This window comes from Physeter macrocephalus, chromosome 10, assembly GCF_002837175.3.
Source record: "Physeter macrocephalus isolate SW-GA chromosome 10, ASM283717v5, whole genome shotgun sequence".
Classification (NCBI taxonomy): Eukaryota; Metazoa; Chordata; class Mammalia; order Artiodactyla; family Physeteridae; genus Physeter; species Physeter macrocephalus.
Genome location: NC_041223.1, coordinates 51,836,391 through 51,859,518, shown reverse-complemented (window position 1 = coordinate 51,859,518; position 23,128 = coordinate 51,836,391). Strand labels below are relative to the sequence as shown.

Genomic DNA, 23,128 nt, shown 5'->3' with positions numbered 1-23,128 from the left:
GGACTCTCAACCACTGTGCCACCAGGGAAGCCCCCCTTTGCCTATTTTTATTTATTTATTTTGAAAAATAATTATTTATTTTAAAATTTTTATTGAAATATAGTTGATTTACAATGTTGTGTTAGTTTCAGGTTTACAGCAAAGTGATTCAGATATATATATAATGCACACACACACACACATACATTTGTTAGATTCATTTCCATTATAGGTTATTACAAGATACTGAGTACAGTTCCCTGTGCTATACAGTAGGTCCTTGTTATCTATTTTATATATAGTAGTGTGTATATGTTAATCCCAAACTCCTAATTTATCCCTCTCCCACCCCACTTTCCCCTTTGGTAAGCATAAGTTTGTTTTCTATGTCTGTGAGTCTATATCTGTAAATAAGTTCATTCGTATCATTTTTTTAGATTCCACATATAAGTAAGTGATATTGTTATATTTATCTTTGTTTGACTTACTTAGTATGATAATCTCTAGGTCCATCCATGTTGCTGTAAATGGCATTATTTCATTCTTTTTTTTTTTTTTACTGAGTAATATTCCATTGTGTATATATACCACATCTTATTTTTCCATTCATCTGTCAGCGGACACTTAGGTTGTTTCCATATCTTGGATATTGTAAATAGTGCTGCTATGAACATTGGGGAGCATGTATCTTTTCAAATTATAGCTTTCTCCAAATATATGCCCAGGAGTGGGATTTCTGGGTCATATGGTAGCTCTGTTTTTAGTTTTTTTTAAGGAACCTCCCTACTGTTCTCCATAGTGGCTGCACCAATTTACATTCCCACCAACAATGTAGGAGGGTTCCCTTTTCTCCACATCCTCTCCAGAATTTATTATTTGTACACTTTTTGATGATGGCCATTCTGATCAGAGTGAGGTGATACCTCATTGTAGTTTTGATTTGCATTTCTCTAATAATTAGTGATATTGAGCATCTTTTCATGTGTCTATTGGCCATCTGTATGTCTTCTTTGGAGAAATGTCTATTTAGATCTTCTGCCCATTTTTTGATTGGACTGTTTATTTTTTTGATATTAAGCTGTATGAGCTGTTTGTATATTTTGGAAATTAATCTCTTGTCGGTCACATCATTTGCAAATATTTTCTCCCATTCTGTAGGTTGTCTTTTTGTTTTGTTTATGATTTTCTTTGCTGTGCAAAAGCTTTTAAGTTTAATTAGGTCCTGTTTGTTTATTTTGGTTTTTATTTCCATTACTCTAGGAGAGGGATCCAAAAAACTATTGCTGTGATTTATGGTAAAGAGTGTTCTGCCTAAGTTTTCCTCTAGAAGTTTTATAGTATACGGTCTTACATTTAGGTCTGACAGTAGGTCTTTATCCATTTTGAGTTTATTTTTGTATATGGTGTTAGAGAATGTTCTAATTTCATTCTTTTACATGTATCTGTCCAGTTTTCCCAGCACCACTTGTTGAAGAGACCGTCTCTTCTTCATTGTATATTCTTGCCTCCTTTGTCATATGTTAATTGACTGTAGATGTGTGGGTTTATTTCTGGGCTTTCCATTGATTTGTTCCATTGATCTGTATGCCTGTAGTATAGTCTGAAGTCAGGGAGTGTGATTCCTCCAGCTCCATTTTTCTTTCTCAAGATGGCTTCAGGTCTTGGGGTCTTTTGTGTTCACATACAAATTTTAAAAAAATTTTGGGGCTTCCCTGGTGGCGCAGCGGTTGCGTGTCCGCCTGCCGATGCAGGGGAACCGGGTTCACGCCCCGGTCTGGGAGGATCCCACATGCTGCGGAGTGGCTGGGCCCGTGAGCCATGGCCGCTGAGCCTGCGCGTCCAGAGCCTGTCCTCCGCAACGGGAGAGGCCACAGCAGAGGGAGGCCCGCATACCACAAAAAAAAAAAAAAAAAAATTTTGTTCTAGTTCTGTGAAAAATGGCATTGGTGATTTGACAGGGATTGCATTGAATCTGTAGATTGCCTTGGATCGTATGGTCATTTTAACAATATTGATTCTTTCAACCCAAGAACATGGTATATCTTTCCATCTGTTTGTTTCACCTTCAATTTCTTTCATCAGCATCTTATAGTTTATGGAGTACATGGTCTTACAGTTTATGGTCTTGTACTTTGACAGAGAAATCAAAAGCTTTACAGACAAGCAAAAGCTAAAAGAATTCAACACCACCAAACCAGCTTTACAACAAATGCTAAAGGAACTTCTTTAGGCAGAAAAGAAAAGACCACATCTAGAAACAAGAAAATTATGCAATGGAAAAGCTCACCAGTAAAGGCAAACATACAGTAAAGATAGGAAATCATCCACACACAAACTAGTAGGGAAGTTAAAAGACAAAAGTAGTAAAATCATCTGTATCCACAATAAGCAGTTAAGAGATATGCAAAACAATTAGATGTAAAATATATCAAAACCAGTAATCATGAGGGGAGGAGAGTACAAATGCAAGTATTTAAAATGCATTTGAAACTAAGAGATCAGCAACTAAGACAATCATGTATATATACAGACTGCTATACCAAAACCTCATGGTAACCACAAATCAAAAATCTATACACACAAAAAAGAAAAAGGAATCAAAGCATAACACTAAAGATAGTCATCAAATAACAAGAGAAGAGGACAAAAGAAGAAGGAAAGAAAAAAGACCTACAAAAACAAATCCAAAACAATTAACAAAATGGCAGTAAAAGCATTCATAATGATAATTACCTTAAATATAAATGGACTGAATGCTCCAACCAAAAGACATAGACTGACTGAATGGATACAAAAACAAGAACCATATATATGCTGTCTCCAGGAGAGCCCCTTCACATCTAGAGACACATACAGGCTGAAAGTGAGAAGATGGAAAATGGTATTCCATGCAAATGGAAATAAAAAGAAAGCTAGAGTAGCAATACTTATATCAGACAAAACAGACTTTAAAATAAAGACTGTTACAAGAGACAAAGAAGGACACTACATAATGATCAAGGGATCAATCTAAGAAGATAAAACAATTGTAAATATATATGCATGCAACATAGGGGCACCTCAATATATAAGGCATATGTTAACAGATATAAAAGGAGAAATTGACAGTAACACAATAGTGGGGGACTTTAACACCCCACTTATATCAATGGACAGATCAACCAGACAGAAAATCAGTAAGCACAGGCCTTATATGACACATTATACCAGATGGACTTAACTGATTAATTTATAGAGCATTCTGTCTGAAAGCAGCAGAATACACATTCTTTTCAAGTGCACATGGAACATTCTACAGGATAGATCACATACTCAGCCACAAAGCAGGCCTTGGTCAATTTAAGAAAATTGAAATTATATCAAGCATCTTTTCTGACCACAACACTATGAGATTAGAAATCAGCTACAAGGGAAAAACTGTAAAAAACTCAAACGTGGAGGCTAAACAATATGCTACTGAACAACCAATCAATCACTGAGTAAATCAAAGAGGAAATAAAAAAATGCCTGGAGACAAATGACAATGAACACATGATGATCCAAAACCTATGGGATGCAGCAAAAGCAGTTCTAAGAGGGAAGTGTATAGCAATACAAGCTTACCTCAAGAAACAAGAAAAATCTCAAACGACCTAACCTTACACCTAAAGCAACTAGATAAAGAACAAACAAAACCGAAATTTAGTAGAAGGAAAGAAATCATTAAGATCAGAGCAGAAATAAATGAAATAGAGACACACACACACACACACACACAAAAGATCAATGAAACTAAAAGCTGGCTCTTTGAAAAGATAAACAAAATTGATAAACCTTTAGCCAGACTCACCAAGAATAAAAAGAGAGAGGGCCCAAATCAATAAAATCAGAAATGAAAAAGAAGTTACAACAGACTCCACAGAAATACCATACCACAGAATACCAGAAGAACCATAAGAGACTACTATGAGTAACTCTACACCAATAAAATGGACAACCTAGAAGAAATGGACAATTTCGTAGAAAGGTACAGTCTCCCAAGACTGAACGAGGAAGAAATAGAAAATATGGACAGACCAATTACCAGTACTGACATTGAATCAGTAATTTTAAGGCTTCCAATAAACAAAAGTCCAGGACCAGATGGCTTTACAGGTGAATTCTACCAAACATTTAGAGAAGAGTTAACACCTATTCTTCTGAAACTATTCCAAAAAATTGCAGAGGACAGAACACTTCCAAACTCACTCTTTTTGCCCAGCATCACCCTGATACCAAAACCAGACAAAGATATCACAAAAAAGAAAACTACAGGCCAATATCACTGACAAACATAGATGCAGAAATCCTCAACAAAATACTAGCAAACTAACTCCAACAAAACAATATGCTACTGAACAACCAATCAATCACTGAGTAAATCAAAGAGGAAATAAAAAAATGCCTGGAGACAAATGACAATGAACACATGATGATCCAAAACCTATGGGATGCAGCAAAAGCAGTTCTAAGAGGGAAGTGTATAGCAATACAAGCTTACCTCAAGAAACAAGAAAAATCTCAAACGACCTAACCTTACACCTAAAGCAACTAGATAAAGAACAAACAAAACCGAAATTTAGTAGAAGGAAAGAAATCATTAATTTAGAGAAGAGTTAACACCTATTCTTCTGAAACTATTCCAAAAAATTGCAGAGGACAGAACACTTCCAAACTCACTCTTTTTGCCCAGCATCACCCTGATACCAAAACCAGACAAAGATATCACAAAAAAGAAAACTACAGGCCAATATCACTGACAAACATAGATGCAGAAATCCTCAACAAAATACTAGCAAACTAACTCCAACAATACATTAAAAGGATCATACACCATGATCAAGTGGGTTTTATCCTAGGGATGCAAGGATTTTTCAATATCTGCAAATCAAGCAGTGATACACCACATTAACAAACTGAAGAATAAAAGTCATATGATCATCTCAATAGATGCAGAAAAAGCTTTTGATAAAATTCAACATCCATTTATAATAAAAACTCTCCAGAAAGTGGGCACAGAGGGAACATACTTCAATGTAACAAAGGCCATATATGACAAACCCACAGCTAACATCATACTCAACAGTAAAAATCTGAAAGCATTTCCTCTAAGATCAGGAACAAGAAAAGGATGCACCACTTTTATTCAACATAGTTTTGGAAGTCCTCATCATAGCAATCAGAGAAGAAAAAGAATTAAAAGGAATCCAAATTGGAAAAGAAGTAGTATGATTATCACTGTTTGCAGATGACATGATACTATACATAGAAAATCCTAGATGCCACCAGAAAACTACTAGACCTCATCAATAAATTCAGTAAATTTGCAGGATACAAAATTAATATACAGAAATCTGTTGCTTTTCCATACACTGACAATGAAATATCAGACAAAGAAGTTAAGGAAACAATCCCATTTACGATCGCATCAAAAAGAATAATATACCTAGGAATAAACCTACCTAAGGAGGCAAAAGACCTGTACTCTGAAAACTATAAGATGCCCATTTTTTAATCAGGCTATTTGTGGGGTTTTTTTTGTTTGTTTTGTTTTTTGGTGGTAGTTGTTGAGTTAAAGGAGTTATTTATATATTCTGGATATTAAGCCTTTGTCAGATACATGATTTACAAATATTTTCTCTCATTCTGTAGGTTACCTTTTTACTGTTGATTGTGCCCTTTGATGCATAGAAGTAAGTTTGATGTAGTTCCATTTATCTATTTTTTTCTGTTGCCTTTTGGTCTTATGTCGAATAAATCATTGCCAAATCCAGTGTCCTGAAGCTTTGCCCCCTATGTTTTCTTCTAGGAGTTTTAAAGTTTTAGTTTTTACATTTAGGTCTTTAATCCATTTTAGTTAGTTAGTTTTTGTGTATGGTTGTAAGGTAAAGGTCTAACTTCATTTTTTTTGCATGTGGATATCCAGTTTTCGCAGAACCATTTGTTGAAAAGAGTCCTTTCCTCATCGAATGGTCCTTTTCCATTTATTTGTGTCTCCTTTAGTTTTTTATAGTAATGTTTTGTAGTTTTCGGTGTCAAGTCTTTAAACTCCTTTGGTTAAATTTATTTCTAAGTATTTTATTCTTTTTGATGCTATTATAAATGGAATTGTTGCCTTCGTTTCCTTATTAGATTGCTCATTGTTAGTGTATAAAAATGCAACTGATTTTGTATCTTGCAACTTTGCTGAATATTTTAGTTCCAACAGGTTTTTAAAATTTAATTTAATTTTTTATTTTGTGTATGTGTGTGTGAAGGGGGGAATCTTTAGGGTTTTCTATATATAAGATCATATCATTTGCAAACAGAGATAATTTTACATTTCCTTTCTAATTTGGACGTCTTTTTCTTGCCTAATTGCTCTGGCTAGGACTTCTGGTACTATGAGTGGTGCGAGTAGGCATCCTTGTTTTGTTCCTGATCTTAGAGGAAAAGCTTTGTCTTTCACAGAGTATGATGTTAGCTATAGGCTTTTCACATATGGCCTTTATTACATTGAGATTGTTTCCTTTTACTGCTAGTTTGTTGAGTATTTTTTATCATGAAAGGGTGTTGAATTATGCCAAATGATTTTTCTGCATCAATTGATATGATCATGTGTTTTTCCCCCCTTCATTCTGTTAACATGGTGTATTACACTGATCAGTTTTTATATGTTGAATCATCCTTGCATTTCAGGAATACATCTTCATTTTTTAAATGTGCCATTGAATTCTCTTTACTAGTATTAAGGATTTTTGCAACAGTATTCATCAGAGATATTGGTCTAGTTTTCTTGTAGCCGCTTTGTCTGGCTTTGGTTTCAGGGTAATGCTGACCTCATAGAATGAGTTTGGAAGTGTTCCCTCTTCTTCAATTTTTTGGATGAGTTTGGTGTTGACTCTTCTTTAAATGTTTGGTATAATTTTTCCGTGAAACCATTTGGTCCTGGGCTTTGTTGAGAGTTTTTGATTACTGATTCCAATCTCCATACTAGTTATAGGTCTGTTCAGATTTTCTGTTTCTTCATGATTCAGTCTTGGTAGGTTGTGTGTTTCTAAGTTATCCAATTTGTGTATTGGGTTGGCCAAAAGTTTCATTCGTTTTTTTCCATAAGATGGCTGTAGTAGCAGTTAGTTGTTTTTAACGTCATTCGAAACAATTTGTTAGACTGTATGTGACAGCTGTCATATCAGCATGCATTTAAAAAAAGACATCAAAATTGGTGAATTTTTGCGTAGCCATTTTAATATTGAAGATGGAAGAAAAAACATTTTTGGCATATTATGCTTTATTATTTCAAGAAAGGTAAAAACTGAAACGCACAAAAAGATTTGTGCAGTTTATAGAGAAGGTGCTGTGACTGATTGAATGTGTCAGAAGTGGTTTGCGAAGTTTCGTGTTGGAGATTTCTCACTGGACGATGCTCCACGGTCGGGTAGACCAGTTGAAGTTGATAGCGATCAAATTGAAACAGTAATTGAGAACAATGAATGTTATACCTGGTGGGAGATAGCTGACATACTCAAAATATCCAGATCAAGCACTGAAAATCATTTGCACCAGCTTGGTTACATGAATTGCTTTGATGTTTGGCTTCCACAGGAGTTAAGTGAAAAAAACCTTCTCGACTATATTTCTGCATGTGATTCTCTACTGAAATGTAATGAAAACATTCTGTTTTTAAAACAAATTGTGACAGGCGATGAAAAGTGGATACTGTACAACAATGTGTAATGGAAGAGATCGTGGGGCAAGTGAAATGAACCACCACCAACCACACCAAAGGCTGGTCTTCATCCAAAGAAGGTAATGTTGTGTATATGGTGGGACTGGAAGGGAGTCCTTTATTATGAGCTCCTTCAAGAAAACCAAATGATTAATTCCAACAAGTACTGCTCCCAACTAAACCAACTGAAAGTGTCACTTGATGAAAAGCATCCAGAATTAGTCAACAGGAAACGCATAATCTTCCATCAGGATAACACAAGACTGCATGTTTCTTTGATGACCAGGCAAAAACTGTTACAGCTTGGCTGGGAAGTTCTGATTCGTCTGCCGTATTCACCAGACATTGCACCTTCGGATTTCCATTTATTTTGCTCTTTACAAAATTCTCTTAATGGAAAAAATTTCAATTTTTTGAAATTTTAGACTGTAGAAGGCACCTGGAACAGTTCTTTGCTCAAAAAGATAAAAGTTGGGCTTCCCTGGTGGCACAGTGGTTAAGAATCCACCTGCCAATGCAGGGGACACAGGTTCGAGCCCTGGTCCGGAAGATCCCACATGCTGCGGAGCAACTAAGCCCATGTGCCACAACTACTGAGCCTGCTCTCTAGAGCCTGCGAGCCACAACTACTGAAGCCCACACGCCTAGAGCCCGCGCTCCACAACAAGAGAAGCCACCGCAATGAGAAGCCTGCGCACCGCAATGAAGAGTAGGCCTCCCTCACCACAACTAGAGAAAGCCCACACACAGCGACAAAGACCCAACTCAGCCAAAAATAAATAAATAAATAAATATATTTAAAAAGTTTTGGGAAGATGGAATTATGAAGTTGCCTGAAAAATGGCAGAAGGAAGTGGAACGAAAGGGTGAATGCATCGTTCAATAAAGTTCTTGGTAAAAATAAAAAAATGTGTCTTTTATTTGTACTTAAAAAACTGAAGGCACTTTTGGCCCACCCAATACATAATAGTCTCTATCCTTTTTTTTTTTACATTGGTTGTTAATGTCCCATTTTTCATTTCTGATTTTATATATTTGATTCTTCTTTTTTTCTTAATCTAGTTAAAGGTTTGTCAATTTTGTTGATCTTCTCAAACAACTCTTTGTTTTGTTGTTTCTATTGTTTTCTGTTGTCTGTTTTATTTATCTCTGCTCTATGTTTCCTTCCTTCTGCTAGCTTTGGGTTTGGATTGTTCTTTGTCTAGTTCCTTGACGTGTGAAGTTAGATTGTTTATTTGAGATCGTTTTTGCTTTTTTAATGTAAGAGTTTATAGCTCTAAACTTCCCTCTTAGCACTGCATCCATAAATTTTGGTGTGTTCTGTTTTTAATTTATCTCGAGATATTTTCTAATTCCATTTGTGATTTCTTCTTTGCAATGGCTTTTTAAGAATGTGCTGTTTAATTTCTCCATACTTGTGGGCTTTCCAGTTTTTCTTTCTGCAGTCGATTACTAGTTTCATTCCATTATGATCAGAAAAGATACTTTGTATGATTTCAATCTTTTAAAATTGTTAAGACTTGTTTTGTGGCTTAATATGTGGTCAGTCCTGGAGAATGTGTTCCATGTGCACTTGAGAAGCATGTATATTCTTCTGTTGTTAAGTGTTCTGTATATGTCTGATAGATCCAACTAATCTATAGTGTTGTTCAAGTCCTCTGTTTCCTTATTTATCTTCTGTTGGTTCTATTCATTTTTGGAAGTGGGTATTGAATCTCCTACTATTATTGTGTTGCTATCTATTTCTCTCTTCAATTCTATTAACATTTGCTTCATATATTTAGGTATTTGGTGCCTATATGTTTATAATTGTTATAGCTTCCTGGTGAATTGACCCTTTTGTCTGATATTCATATAGCCACCTCTGCTCTCTTTTGGTTACCATTTGCATGGAATATCTTTTTCCAGCCTTTCACTCTCAGTCTATATGTGTCCTTAGATCTAAAGTTAGTTTCTTATAGACAGCATATAGTTGAATCCTCTTTTTTATTTTATCCATTTGGCCAATCTGTGTCTTTTGATTGGGGGATTCAGTCCATTTACATTTCATGTAATTACTGACAGGGAAAGACTTACTATTGCCATTTTGTTAATTGTTTTCTGCAAGTTTTGTAGCTTTTTTGTACCTCATTTCCCCTCTTCCTCCTTTGTGTTTCATTGACTTTTTTTTTTTTTCTGTAGTGACATGCTTTGATTTCCTTCTCATTTATTTTTGTGTAAATTCTAAAGAGATTTTCTTCGTGGTTACCATGGGGATTACGTTTAAAAATGTTAAAGTTATAAGACTATTTTAAGCTGATAAGAACTTGATTTGCATACAAAACTCCGTTCCTTTACAGTTCTGCCCACTCCCCACTTTGTTATTGATGCCCCCCTAAGTCCCTTAGGCTCTCTTCACTTTTCTTCATTTCTCTTTTTGTCCCTCTGACTTGATAATATCAAATAACCTCCAAGGTTACTAATAGTAACTCCAAAGTTATTGATAATATCAATAACTCTTCAAGGTCACTGATTAATTCTTCTCTCTGATCAAATCTCCAGTTGAACTCGTTTTTTTCCCTTAATTCAATTATTGTATTCTTCAGCTCCAGAATTTGATTCTTCTTTATTCTCTTTAGTGACATTCTCATTTTGTTCATGCATCATTTTCCTGATTTGTCAGTCTTATTCTTTTTTAGTTCATTAAGCATCTTTAAGACAACTGTTTAAAATTCTTTATTAGGTAAATCAGATTTCTGCATTGCTTTAGGGTTGGTTTCTCTAGATTTGTCTTAGATTTTGCCACATTCTTCTGTTTATTTATATACCTTGTGAACTTTGTTGAGATTTGGGCATTTGAAAAATAGCTTCCAGGGACGTATCTTCTTTGGGCATGTGTGTATGCTTTTATTCCAAGATATATATATCTGCTTTTAACTGTCTTAATTTCCCTAAGAGGCTTGTCTCTGTTTCTTCTCAGGAGCTTCCTGTTCCAATTTCTGTTTTATTCCTGGCTGTACTCTCTTGGATCTCCTGCACCTGCCTACAGAACTGTAGACTCCCTGCTGCTCTAATGCACCTCTATGCTCACTTCTGTTTTCAGTGGCCCACAACCAGCATCCAAATCATGCTACCACTCCCACTAGTGCTCCAAGTCAGGTGAGACAGAATTCAGTCCCTCAAACAGCCCCGAGACAAGCCTGAATATTGGACACAAGTTCACCTTTTTCCCTTTCTGTCCCAAGGGAGGAGCCACGAATTGGGGGTTTCCTCTCAATTGCATCATGATGTGCCAGGCAAAGGGAAGGGCTAGGACAAGCAAAACGCCCCAAATTTTCTTACACCTTTTGGTGCAGCCTTCTCCTGGTTTTGTGTTTGCCTGAGCTATAGCCTCCCAAGGGGTTTCTAGAGTTCTCACAAAGGTATTTTGGTCCTTATATTGTTGTTAGCTCAGTGTCTCCATGGGGAACAAGGACCTGGAGCTTCACTGGTGATATCACTCCCCATCTATCTGCCTTTTGCTTTCCCTTGATATTCACTAGTCACAAATACGTGACAAAATTTGAGTATCTTAATGAGTGAAATGTGCTTGGAAAACATGCTTATCCAATAAGTTTTATTTATTTACTTATCTACCAATGGTCTGTTATCAAAATAATTTGAAATAGGTGAACCATTAGAAGAATTAAAAATCTCTTAACTTTTAAATGAATTTTAAGTTAAAAATATCACCACTATTTATATGAAGTTAATAATTGTGGTCAATACATAAATGTTTAGAATTTAATCTCATTCTTATAGAAAGAGATACTGAATTAAGTTTCACCTAATAAAAAAGTTCCCCAATTTTTACCAAAAAACTGATTTAAAAATTGAATCTTGGAAACCTCAACCGGCAATGTATTCATGATTATTTAAGAAAAAAAATTCCTCTTGTGGGGGAGAGTTTTGGTATTCTATAGTGTATTCTATTTTACCATCCCCAGTTATTTTGGAAACTTAGTTTCAAAGATTATAGTGACATTAGAAATCCTATGTGTTTAGTTTTGAGAAAACACTGAGTAATAAGAAACACCTGTTAAATGGGAGGTACTGAAACATCAACTTTGTATAACAGGCATGCCTTTATTACTTTAGGTATAAGCACACTTTTTTACTCATTAAAATTTCGAATCATGATTTGTTAAGTAGTTTATAAGCTTCAGTGAAAGAAGATAATGGATTCAGTTTATCTTGTTTTGTGATCATCCTACTACTGATTAGAACCTCTATTAGAAATATTGTATTTTCAAGAGCAAGTGCAAAGAACAAAGAGCAGAAGCAGAATGAGTAAAAATTTAACTAAATCCAGTGCAACTTTACTTGTTGGATTCACCTGTATTGCTATGAAAAAACCCAGCAGCAGACAGAAAAGGACAGAGGTATGATGCAAATTCAATGGGTAAGACCATTTGTATATTATTGTAAGCTGACTAGAAATGGGCTTATATATTTCTTTAAATATACTGAAGATAATTTTTATCTAAGGTGATAGTCTTCTCAGTAGGGTGTACAGCTGTGAAAGTAAGTACATCACCTCCATTCAAAACTGTGCCTCCCATCCCACACTATAAATTTATAGGCACTAGATGGAGCTCAATAAATGTTTCGATGAGTAAGAGAGTTATTACAACAGCTTTGATTAAATTTAGAGCTATTTTCTAATTGTTTGACAGTGTCATTTTTTGTTCTGTAGTGGCTCCCTAATTAGCCTTTGTTTCTAATAATTTTTAATAATTTGACCTCTAGAACATCTCAGTCCACCTCAGTTCAAAATGGACAAGGCATGGGGCTGTACCAGTTATTATTTCCAAAATAAAACTTTTCTTTATATCTTTCTAAGTGACTTCAAGAGTTTGTCATTTAATAGTCTCTCATCTGATTACAGAATTATTTAAGTGTGATGGCTAATGAAAAAGTCAAAAGAAACAGAATAGTTAACTGATTGTGAAGTCATGACTTTTTAAGAGACTGAGACGGCAAAAAAAATTGGAGAAAAATTATTCTTTATTGAAAAATACCAATAATACTGACAGACTTCAAAAGCAATTCATGCCTCCAGAATACAAAGTACTTAATACATTTTTTCAAGCCTGTCTGCATTTCAAACAAAGCTAGCATTTTTGTAAATCAAATTTGATAACCTGACTATATTTTCCAGCTTTATTATTTAAGGAGCTGTACAACCTCTGAAGTGGGGACCATGAGGTGGGCAGAAGCTGAGGGGCAGAACGCACCTGGGACTGCGCAGCAGTCTACAGCAATATTTCCCATAACTTTGGTGCTGGAAACAAAAATACTGTACAAGACAGCTGCCCTCCAGTGTCAGAGAATCTTGGGAAACAAACAGCATATCAAAAGGTAGCCAGCTTTTCTTATAATTTACACACTTTAAGATTGCTTTCTGAAGAAAATCTTTAAGAATGCCACTGTAATTTAATATCATCCAATAACTGAATTAAAAAACTATATGAAAGAAATGAGCTGTTACCATCATAATGGTCTTTGCCGAGCTGTGAGTAATTTTAGATGCAAAAAAAATTAACACATATGCAAGTTTAATTTGAAACCACAAAAATTATGTATGTAGGCTCAGATAGTAGCAGTGTTCACTTCATTACTAATAGCTTAACTGGAACAGCCACTCTATTCATTCCACCAGCAGGAATAGCAGCACCAATATCTAAAATCCTTTATGTATCAATATAAAAGCTTACATCATTATCAAAGTCCCATTCTTTGCATGCTCCAATTCTTATTTTTTAACATAAAAGCAACAGGATTTTGAGACTTACTATTTGCTGTATTAAAAGTTATACAGCATCTTGTACTGTCAAAAAGCAAAATACTGTGAACAGCAGCCCTTCTTCACAGCTCTAAACTTGAAGCTGCCAAGGACTCACTTCTTGTGCCTGCAGTGGCATTTCCACAGTAAAATAGCAGAAACTAAAGGAATCATGGCACAATGGATTTCTGAATTCTTTTATCTACCATTGGTCCTGGTGCTTAGTACCTTCCCCTTGTAGGACTATATCTGCTGATCGGTCATCTTCTTTAATGGAGGAAAGGCATCAGGTCATGTAGCGGGTAATGGCTCTCAGAGCATAAAGGAGTTCTGCTTGCATCCTAGCTTCTATAAGAAGCAGATTAACATGAACCTGAATATAAAACACATTATCATTTAAGATAGGGTTCAATGAGGATATATGTATACATATAACTGATTCACTTTCTTATACAGCAGAAACTAATACAACATTGTAAAGCAATTATACTCCAATAAAGATGCAAAAAAAAGATAGGGTTATAAGCATTCACAGTTTCAGTGTATCTAATAAACACCAGAAATGTTTTCTGTGTGCCACTGAATTAACATCAGTTTCTCAAAACAAAAGCTGTCTGATCTTTTTTGGATAGATGTTTTGAGCTTATATTTATATTCGATCACACCTCTTCTTGAAGGTTTGTTAGAATAACAACTTCCCCGCCAAATCATCATTCACAAACACTCTCTTCTTTCTCCTAAGCAGTTGCAGTGATGCCAGCACTTTGAGGAGAGGCCAGCACACCTGTTCTCCCTGTCTTTATTCTTTTACTTTAAACCATAATGAGGTTCCCCCTTCCAAGGGGTATCTGAGACAGCTGATCTGGAATGTTCTTCTCTGGGTCAGTAGAGGTGATGGAAGGGGTTTGAGACCCATTAGATTAGGTGAAGGAGAATAAGGATCACTGCTAAGTTAGAATAAACACAATAGGTACTTACCTTCTCAGAGTGCTTGAACTGCCTCCAGAAGCTATCATACATTCTTTTGGTAACCTTTTCAGGAGTGCAAACAATAGTTTTGATATAAACTTTAAAGCTACGATCCAATAGCTGGTTAATTTCACCATAGTCATAGTCATCATATCTGTTAAAAGACAATGTGAGAATTAGTATATTTTTGATGTACAGTCTGTTTTCTTCTTATGGAAGTACAGACATCAATAGTAAATGCTGTATTCTTTCCCCCTCTTTGTGTAGGTAGCTGTCCCCCAAAATGACAGCTTTACAATGTTTCATTGGGGGTGGATGAATGAGTATAAAGGGGTAAGAAACAGAGAAGTTAGATGAACAAAAAAAATGCCAGTGCCCAAGCAACAGTATATATATACAATCATGAATGAGCAATCACACTGAGGAACAAATTCTGGAAACAAAGTTTGAGTATTGCTGATATTAAGAAATTAACATTAATCAGGCAATAATACTTATTGATACTATTACATGATATATATATTATAATCTATTTGTGTAAATAAATTTTTTTTCTTATGTTTCCAGGAGTTCTTGGGGTCAGATGAGAAAAAAGTGGGGAGAGGTATCTGAGAGGAAAGAATCGGTCTCTAGATGGCTTCACAGTGTCTACACTTAGGAAAGGCTAAGCCAAGATGGTCGTAGGCACCAATGTCTCCTCTGCCCCACTGGCAGATAGTTCCTAGAACTGAAGTCTCCTATTTGGTTTTTAGTAGAAAAGGAAGAAAGCGGGTCCTGTATAACCATTCAGGAGTCTAAAGTCATAGCCTGGCTACTGATAAAGTGAAGAAGCAAGAGAAAGTCTGACTTTACAGCTAAAATAATCAGAAGGTACCACAGCATGGATGGTTGTGTATGTTAGAAGGTGGTTTATGAGGGCTGTGTTTCCTATATAGCATAATAAATGTGGCTGAATACCTAACAGGATATGAAAGTTTTGTATTTTGATGAAGTATCATGGGAGTAGGTACTCTTTAGAAGGGTACTGTAAGAGTTCTAAGTTCCATGAAGGTAGAAGTATGAGTGTGTCAGGAGATAAAAGATGATACAAAGGGAAAAGATACCATAAATGTTCAGAGACAAACTTTGCCTCCTCCTCTATGCTCTTGGACCGGCTTGCTTGCTCTCCTCTTGCCTGGAGGCATCTGTTATTTAACTCTTGTCAGCATTCCTAACTCTCCCTCCTGCTTAGCTAGGCAAGAGAAAACACACCAAGCTGCAAAAAATCAAGTTTTTGAAGCACAAAATGCATAAAAATAAGGTATTGGGGAGGGGATGGTTTTGAGCATGTTAATGTATGTCTGTGCATATGTGTTCCAAGCACCTGAATAATTTAGGCTAAAGGAAAATACCTCTTCATAAACATAAGAAAACAGACTAACCTTATTCCAAACATGCAGTGAATATAGTTCCAAATAGCCCGTCTTAGCATTGAGGTATCAACATCTTTGTGCATTGCCATTGTATTATAAGTAAGATTGTAAGCAATGTGAAATTTTTCATCAATCAACTGTCCTACATCTGGATAAAGACGATTTACCAAAGAATAACCATGGTCTTCCCAACAATAGTCCTAAATACAGAGAACAGAACAAATGTGAATAATTAAAATGTGGCCAACTATAGTCCTATGTCTGTCGCTCTTCGGTGCAGTGAAATTACTGGCAGCGGAAATCCACTGCCTTTCTAGTACATCCCTAGCTCTCAGTTTCACTTGCATTCCAGTTTGATGTTTTCAATTTCTATACTGCAACATGCAAAAGTTACGTTTTGTAACTCAGCGAGTTTAAAAACCAGTGGAATCTCTTCCCCTTACACACAGGTCACCCATATTCAGCTTTCTCTCACTGTTTCCCCCCCGGTCAGCCTCCAGAGATGACCCATCTTGGGAGGCCACTCTCCTTTTCTATTGCTGCAGGCATTCAAATGGTCCTCAAACTTCGTAAATTTTTAATTCAAGGTATCCATCATTCATTCTTTTTCCTCCTACCCACCTCTGATTCTCAGCCCTATTAATTGTCTCCTAATGAGTTTTCCCAAATTAAAGTCTCCCTGCTTCCTTTCTTTCCATCTCAAGCAAAACTTAATAAGCCCCCACTTCAATGTTACTCCCATATTTATTTTCCTAAAACACCTCTTCGATATTATGCCATCACTATGGTCAAAACCTACAGATCTGATCAATTTTAAACTAACTTCCCACTAATCCTTTGCTTGAAGGTCTTAGCAGCCCAGTCAGTTTATGATCCCTTCCCTCAACCTATGCTCAGTTATTGCCTACAGTCTCCTCTGCTTACAATGCCCATGCTTTTAAACCATTCAAATCTCTCAAATCCTAATCTCCCTCCATAAAATTTTCCAGTCCACACGATCTCTTCAATTGTAATCTATTGTTTTATGACACAACTTCACTATCAAGTAAAATATTCTATAATTCTTCCTTGTGCCCAGTTCTGTCTCCTTAAACAATATGTTAGTTCCTTGAGCAAAGAAAAAAAAAAATCTCATAGTTCTCAAATATTTTCATAATTCTGGTAAAAGAGTTATAATAGCCCCTGCACAATAATTAGGAAAGTTGGGAATATCAACTCATCTGAATTATATATTTACCTATCTAAATTAAATATATAACAGACTGTTTAAGAAAAACATTGAAACTACAGTGTGTTTCTACTGATGGATTGGAAGCAGTCTTACAAAACTACAGCACAGAATAAATGTTTGCTAATTGATGATTGTCAACTTTTATTCTGGAACTAGAAGATACAGTAATTGTTACTCCTGAGATATACTTGCAAAGCACTTAGCACAGTGCCTCCTGCCAAAGCGAAAACAGAACGAGCCTGGTATCCTGGAGGACGACGAGGTCCCTAAGTTTCCATGGACTCAGTATATACAGTATATACTGTACTGGGAAGTTTTACTGTGTATTTCAAAGTTAATGATTATGGAGCTAAACAATCTGGGTCTACCAACAATAATTCTACTCCCTACCCTAGTAACTTTATTTATTCTAAGAGATGGGTGCTAAGTAATTTTGGAATAAGATTTATGTGAATCCTCTTTAAGGTTTAAATTTGAAACCTTTAAAAATTCTCATTGCTTCAAATGACATTCAGTTCATATTTTAAAGGGAATTAGGTTATTGTAATCATGGTTTATTTTCTATGGTATCTGTAAGAATTCACCCAAATTAAAAAGAAAACAAAAAATCTGCTTTCCCTATAAGTCCTAATTTAAGCAAATCTTTCACTCTTTCTCATCCTCTTTCCCTCCACCCACACACACATAATGCCTGAGATGCTGTGAGGACATTTCTCTTGTCACTCAGGCCTGGTGCATATCAGGGCAGAAATCGCCTCACTTTAACACTGGGGCTCAGTAAAACAATGCTATAAATGCAAGCTAGGTTCAAACACGACTATTATTTATTGTTTAGTTATAGTAGGAACTTTAACTGGGTTTCTGCATACCATCTCTGGGAACCTAACCACTATTGTAATTTTGCTTTATGGGTGAATGTGTTTTGAATTCTGAGCAACTGATTTATGAACTTTAACAATATAATAAACATACCTAAGGGAATTACGTGTATGTAGAAAAGTTATTTTTCTCTGCATCACTTTTGTTCTCAAATCCAGATGGCTTTCTTATTTTAAGTCAGATTGAGATATTTCTAATCGAGCATGTACATACAACAACAAGTTGTCATTTTACCTGGACTCGAAATGTTGGGACGTGCATTCCATGTCTAGAGAAATCCTTATAGCCATAACTAGTATCCTCAAAGTGACGAGATACATCTCTTGCTGGTGTAACTTCTTCATCATCTGAAATAATTTTTTTAAAAAACCACTGAAAGCCTTTCAAAAACAGGATGCTAGTTAAAATTCATTTTACCTATAACAAGTAAAAACAGGATTACCCTTTCTCTGACACTGAGTAACCAATATCAACTAAAATAAAGTCTTAAAACTATAAAGATAAATAGCCTACTTACTAGTAAATGGAATATAGTAAAAGTAGGTTCTCTGTTATTAAAAAAATACTCATGGGCTTCCCTGGTGGCGCAGTGGTTGAGTCCACCTGCCAATGCAGGGGACACGGGTTCGTGCCCCGGTCCGGGAATATCCCACATGCCATGGAGCAGCTAGGCCGGTGAGTCATGGCCGCTGAGCCTGCGCGTCCGGAGCCTGTGCTCCGCAACGGGAGAGGCCACAGCAGTGAGAGGCCCGCGTACCAGAAAAAAAAAAAAAAAAAAAAAATACTCATGGTTGAATTTTCTATGCTTTTCATTCCTCTCTTTCACAGGTCCTTTCTCCCTCTGTGTCCCCACTGTAGTTTATAGATACTAGGCTCTACTGAAAAGTATGTACTCCAAGTATGAACACCCTTTTGAATAATCTTTATGGTGATAACAAATATAAACTTTAAACTTTATGCTCTAAACTTTAGCACTTGGACTATTTTTAATGTCACACAGTATATAAAATGATCTCTAACAGCTCGAAGGTCCTAGGAACAATTCTAAAATGATGAGTAAAGGAAAGAGGTTCTGTGCGTCATTGTTTTTACAATGTTTCCTGCACTGCTCTAAGCCTTTTCAGATTATCTTCATGTTTAGGGGTCGATGAGATTATAGTTTCAAGTAAATAAAATCAAAGACTTCTCCTCAAGCTAACATCCAACATCCATTTATACAAATTTGATTTTTTCTTTGCTATTAAGAAACTTGCTTTTAACATATACTCTTTGTCCCACTCTATTATTGTCAAAATACACTGACACACTTTATTAACTTTTTTCCTTTAAATTATCTGGTTTACATATTAAATCCTATAGCCTACATTTGATAAAGGCCAAACATAAAGGATTTACGTTGTTGTTAGTTATCTAATAAGTAGCTCCTTTTCACTAATCATAGAATTTTAAAGCTGGAAGCAATCTCAGGCCTTTATAAATGCAATTTCCTCATTTTAAAGAAGAGGAAAAAAAGCACTCTGTTAAATGACTTATATTCACAAAGTTTATTAGCAGTGATTTTAGTATTAGAACCCAAATCGAATGTCCTCGCTCTTAGTCTAGTGCTGTTTTCACTATAACTTCCTCTTCTAGTAGGACTACCTATGCAATAACCTTTCTAAAAGGAAAGACATATTTGGATTAAACTTAAAAGCTTTTGCACAGCAAAGACAACCCACAGAATGGGAGAAAATATTTGCAAACGAAGCAACTGACAAAGAATTAATCTCCAAAATATACAAACAGCTCATGCAGTTCAGTATCAAAAAAACAATCCAATCCAAAAATGGGCAGATCTAAATAGAGATTTCTCCAAAGAAGGCATACCGATGGCCAAAAAGCACAAGAAGAGATGCTCAGCATCACTAATTATTAGAGAAATGCAAATCAAAACTACAATGAGATATCACCTCACACTGGTCAGAATGGCCATCATCAAAAAATCTCAGAACAGTAAATGCTACAGCTGTTGCTGGGAATGTAAATTGGTTCAGCCACTATGGAGAACAGTATGGAGGTTCCTTAAAAAACTAAAAATAGAGTTACCAGCTGATCCAGCAATACTACTCCTGGGCATATATATGGAGAAAACCATAATTTGAAAATACATGCACCCCAATGTTCATTACAGCAGTATTTACAATAGCCAAGATATGGAAGCAACCTAAATGTCCATCAATAGAGGAGTGGATAAAGAAGATGTGGTACATACATACAGTGGAATGTTACTCAGCCATAAAAAGGAACAAAATAATGTCATTTGCCACAACATGAATGGACCTGGAGATTATCATGTTAAGTGAAGTTAAGTCAGACAGAGAAAGACAAATATCATATGTCACCGCTTACATGTAGACTCTAAAAAAAATGAACTTATTTACAAAACAGAAATAGAGTCACAGATGTAGAAAACAAATCTGTGGTTACTAGGGGGAAAAGGGGGGAGGGATAAACTGGGAGATTGGAATTGACATATACACACTACTATATACAAAATAGATAACTAATAAGGACCTACTGTATGGCACAGGGAACTCTACTCAATACTCTGTAATGACCTATATGGGAAAAGAATCTGAAAAAAAAGTGGATATATGTATATGTATAACAGATTCACTTTGCTGTAACTTGAAACTAATACAACATTGTAAATCAACTATATTCCAATAAAAAAAAGGATACTTTTATTTAAATTCTCTTAAATTAATAAATTGGGCTTTTATTTTTGGACACAGTAGACATTTCATTGACTATGTAATGGTTGCTTTTACCTGAAGAGAAGACAAACATGCTCTCTCTTTTTTCTATTTCAAAACGTGAAGTCATCTCTTCCTGACTTGCCTCTTCTTCATCTCGACATTCCTGTAACTGCTTCATCTTTTCCATGAGGGCTTCGACCTCAAAGAAGGAATCACTTACCTGAAAAGAAAGTGCAATTAAGGTTACATACGTCAGACACGGAATGAAATTTTTGAATTTTATTAAGTCTGTTTCATAAGAATTTGCATCTTAATATAAGAAAAGTAGATCTTATAATTTTAATGCACAAGAATGAATCAAAAACGATTATTTTGGCCTATTATATACATAGATATTTAAAGTTTAAAATATGAGAAAAATGATTTTAAGAACACATTCTAATGTTTTACCTTTATTACTAAAATTAGTATTAATATCATTACTATCAATGCTAAATTTTAAAAATTAAAATTTAACACTACTTGTCAATTTAAAACAACTGAATATTTAAGAGTTAAACTTTTACTTGCTCAATCAGTTAAATAAGGTACACAAAGTATAAGTGGTTTTGCATCAACTGTGTACACTGGGCATGTTGTCAATAGACAGGCATACCTCAGGTATATTGTGGGTTCAGTTCCACACCACTGCAACAAAGCGAGTCATGAATTTTTTGGTTTTCCAGTGCATATAAAAAGTTATGTTTAGGGACTTCCCTGGTGGCACAGTGGTTAAGAATCTGCCTGCCAATGCAGGGGACACGGGTTCGAGCCCTGGTCTGGGAAGATCCCACATGCTGTGGAGCAACTAAGCCCATGCGCCACAACTACTGAGCCTCTGCTCTAGAGCCCACGAGCCACAACTGCTGAAGCCCACACGCCTAGAGCCTGTGCTCCACAACAAGAGAAGCCGCCTCAACGAGAAGCCCGCGCACCGCAACCAAGAGTAGCCCCTGCTCGCTGCAACTAGAGAAAGCCTGCGTGCAGCAACGAAGACCCAATGCAGCCAAAAATACACGATACTGTACTGTACATTATACTGTATACTGTACTGTACACTATACTGTTTATACTGTAGTCTATTAAGTGTGCAATAGCATTATGTCTAAAAAAACAAGGTACATACCTTAATTTAAAAATATTTATTGCTAAAAAATGCTCAACACCTGGGAATAGGGAGCTTATCTACTACGGAAGTTTTAAAAAATTCTATTATTTCACTATTATCTCATTTAATAGAGGTATAACTAGGAACAGTACTTTTTCTTTAGCCTTGTACTAAATCAAAGGTGGGGAAGGACAACAATCCAACTCTAAGCATCCTAGCAACTGATGTACTCTCCTTTACACCATCTCATAACCTTTAAGCTTTGATAAATAATCAGTGGCCATATGCAGGCCTCTAACAACAATCCAGATAGCTCAACAGAGGGTGGAACTGATGGTCTTGGGCCTTGCCAGCACAGCACAGTGATCAACCTTGGGAACATGATTTTCCCTCCTGTGCTAATCTCACCATATGTAAATGCTACCTCTTATTTAGTACTTGATAAATGCCAAGCACTGTACTAGGCCTTTTACCTCTTTAGAGATATTTCATTTAAACTTTACCTTTATTTAGAAATGTGTTTGACCTTTATTTAGAAATGAAAGAATGGAGGCTCAGAAAGGTTAGATAACTTGCCCACAGTCAAATATATGTTAACAGTCAAATACACATTAAAGTCAAATGTATAAATTCAACCTGTCCAAATCTGTTTAAGACAATACAACTGAGAAAAATCTGTGCAAAGTATTCAGAAGGCTGTAATGTTGTTTCAATTTGGAAATATAAACTCTTTGCTCTTTCACTACAGCTAAAGAATGCAGAGGGGGGCTTCCCTGGTGGCGCAGTGGTTGAGAGTCCGCCTGCCGATGCGGGGGACACGGGTTCGTGCCCCGGACCGGGAAGATCCCACATGCCGCAGAGCGGCTGGGCCCGTGAGCCATGGCCGCTGAGCCTGCGTGTCCGGAGCCTGTGCTCCACAACGGGAAAGGTCGCGAAAGTAGGAGGCCCGCATACCGCAAAAAAAAAAAAAAAAAAAAAGAATGCAGAGGGGATTTTGACTCATCATCTATAGAATTAAAATTTGCTTATAGAAAATTCAACTCATTCTGATCTGTTTCAAAGGAATAACATAACTGAGAAAATATAAAAGCCAGAGAAGAGAAGGAATAGAGGTAAAAGCATTTTAATAAATTTACATTCACTTATATATATATTTGTGAGAAGTTAAAACATGAGGAAGTATTTTAAAAGGAGAAATTCCAGATCAAGGCTGATTAAATCTTCTAAAAAATAATTAAGAAGAC

General features: G+C 35.9%; 2 protein-coding genes across 5 annotated transcripts in view; one reads left to right on the top strand and one right to left on the bottom strand.

Moving 5' to 3' along the window:
* The window catches only part of ARMC2 (armadillo repeat containing 2), a 112,058-nt gene extending 101,356 nt beyond the window's left edge, over positions 1-10,702 (top strand). Inside the window, exons 18-19 of the mRNA XM_055087576.1 lie at positions 5,650-5,690; positions 10,665-10,702. The gene's annotated coding sequence lies outside the window, so the exon portion shown is untranslated. The remainder of the gene's footprint in view (positions 1-5,649; positions 5,691-10,664) is intronic.
* A 2,010-nt stretch (positions 10,703-12,712) lies between these two features.
* The window catches only part of SESN1 (sestrin 1), a 116,158-nt gene continuing 105,742 nt past the window's right edge, over positions 12,713-23,128 (bottom strand). For all 4 annotated transcript variants that reach the window (XM_007100544.3, XM_028494577.2, XM_028494578.2 and 1 more), the window contains 5 exons: positions 20,810-20,957; positions 18,234-18,346; positions 15,899-16,089; positions 14,487-14,631; positions 12,713-13,881 (listed from right to left, as the gene is read on the bottom strand). In XM_007100544.3, coding sequence (XP_007100606.1) covers positions 13,795-13,881; positions 14,487-14,631; positions 15,899-16,089; positions 18,234-18,346; positions 20,810-20,957 — 684 coding nt within the window. In that variant the 3' untranslated portion in view covers positions 12,713-13,794. The remainder of the gene's footprint in view (positions 13,882-14,486; positions 14,632-15,898; positions 16,090-18,233; positions 18,347-20,809; positions 20,958-23,128) is intronic.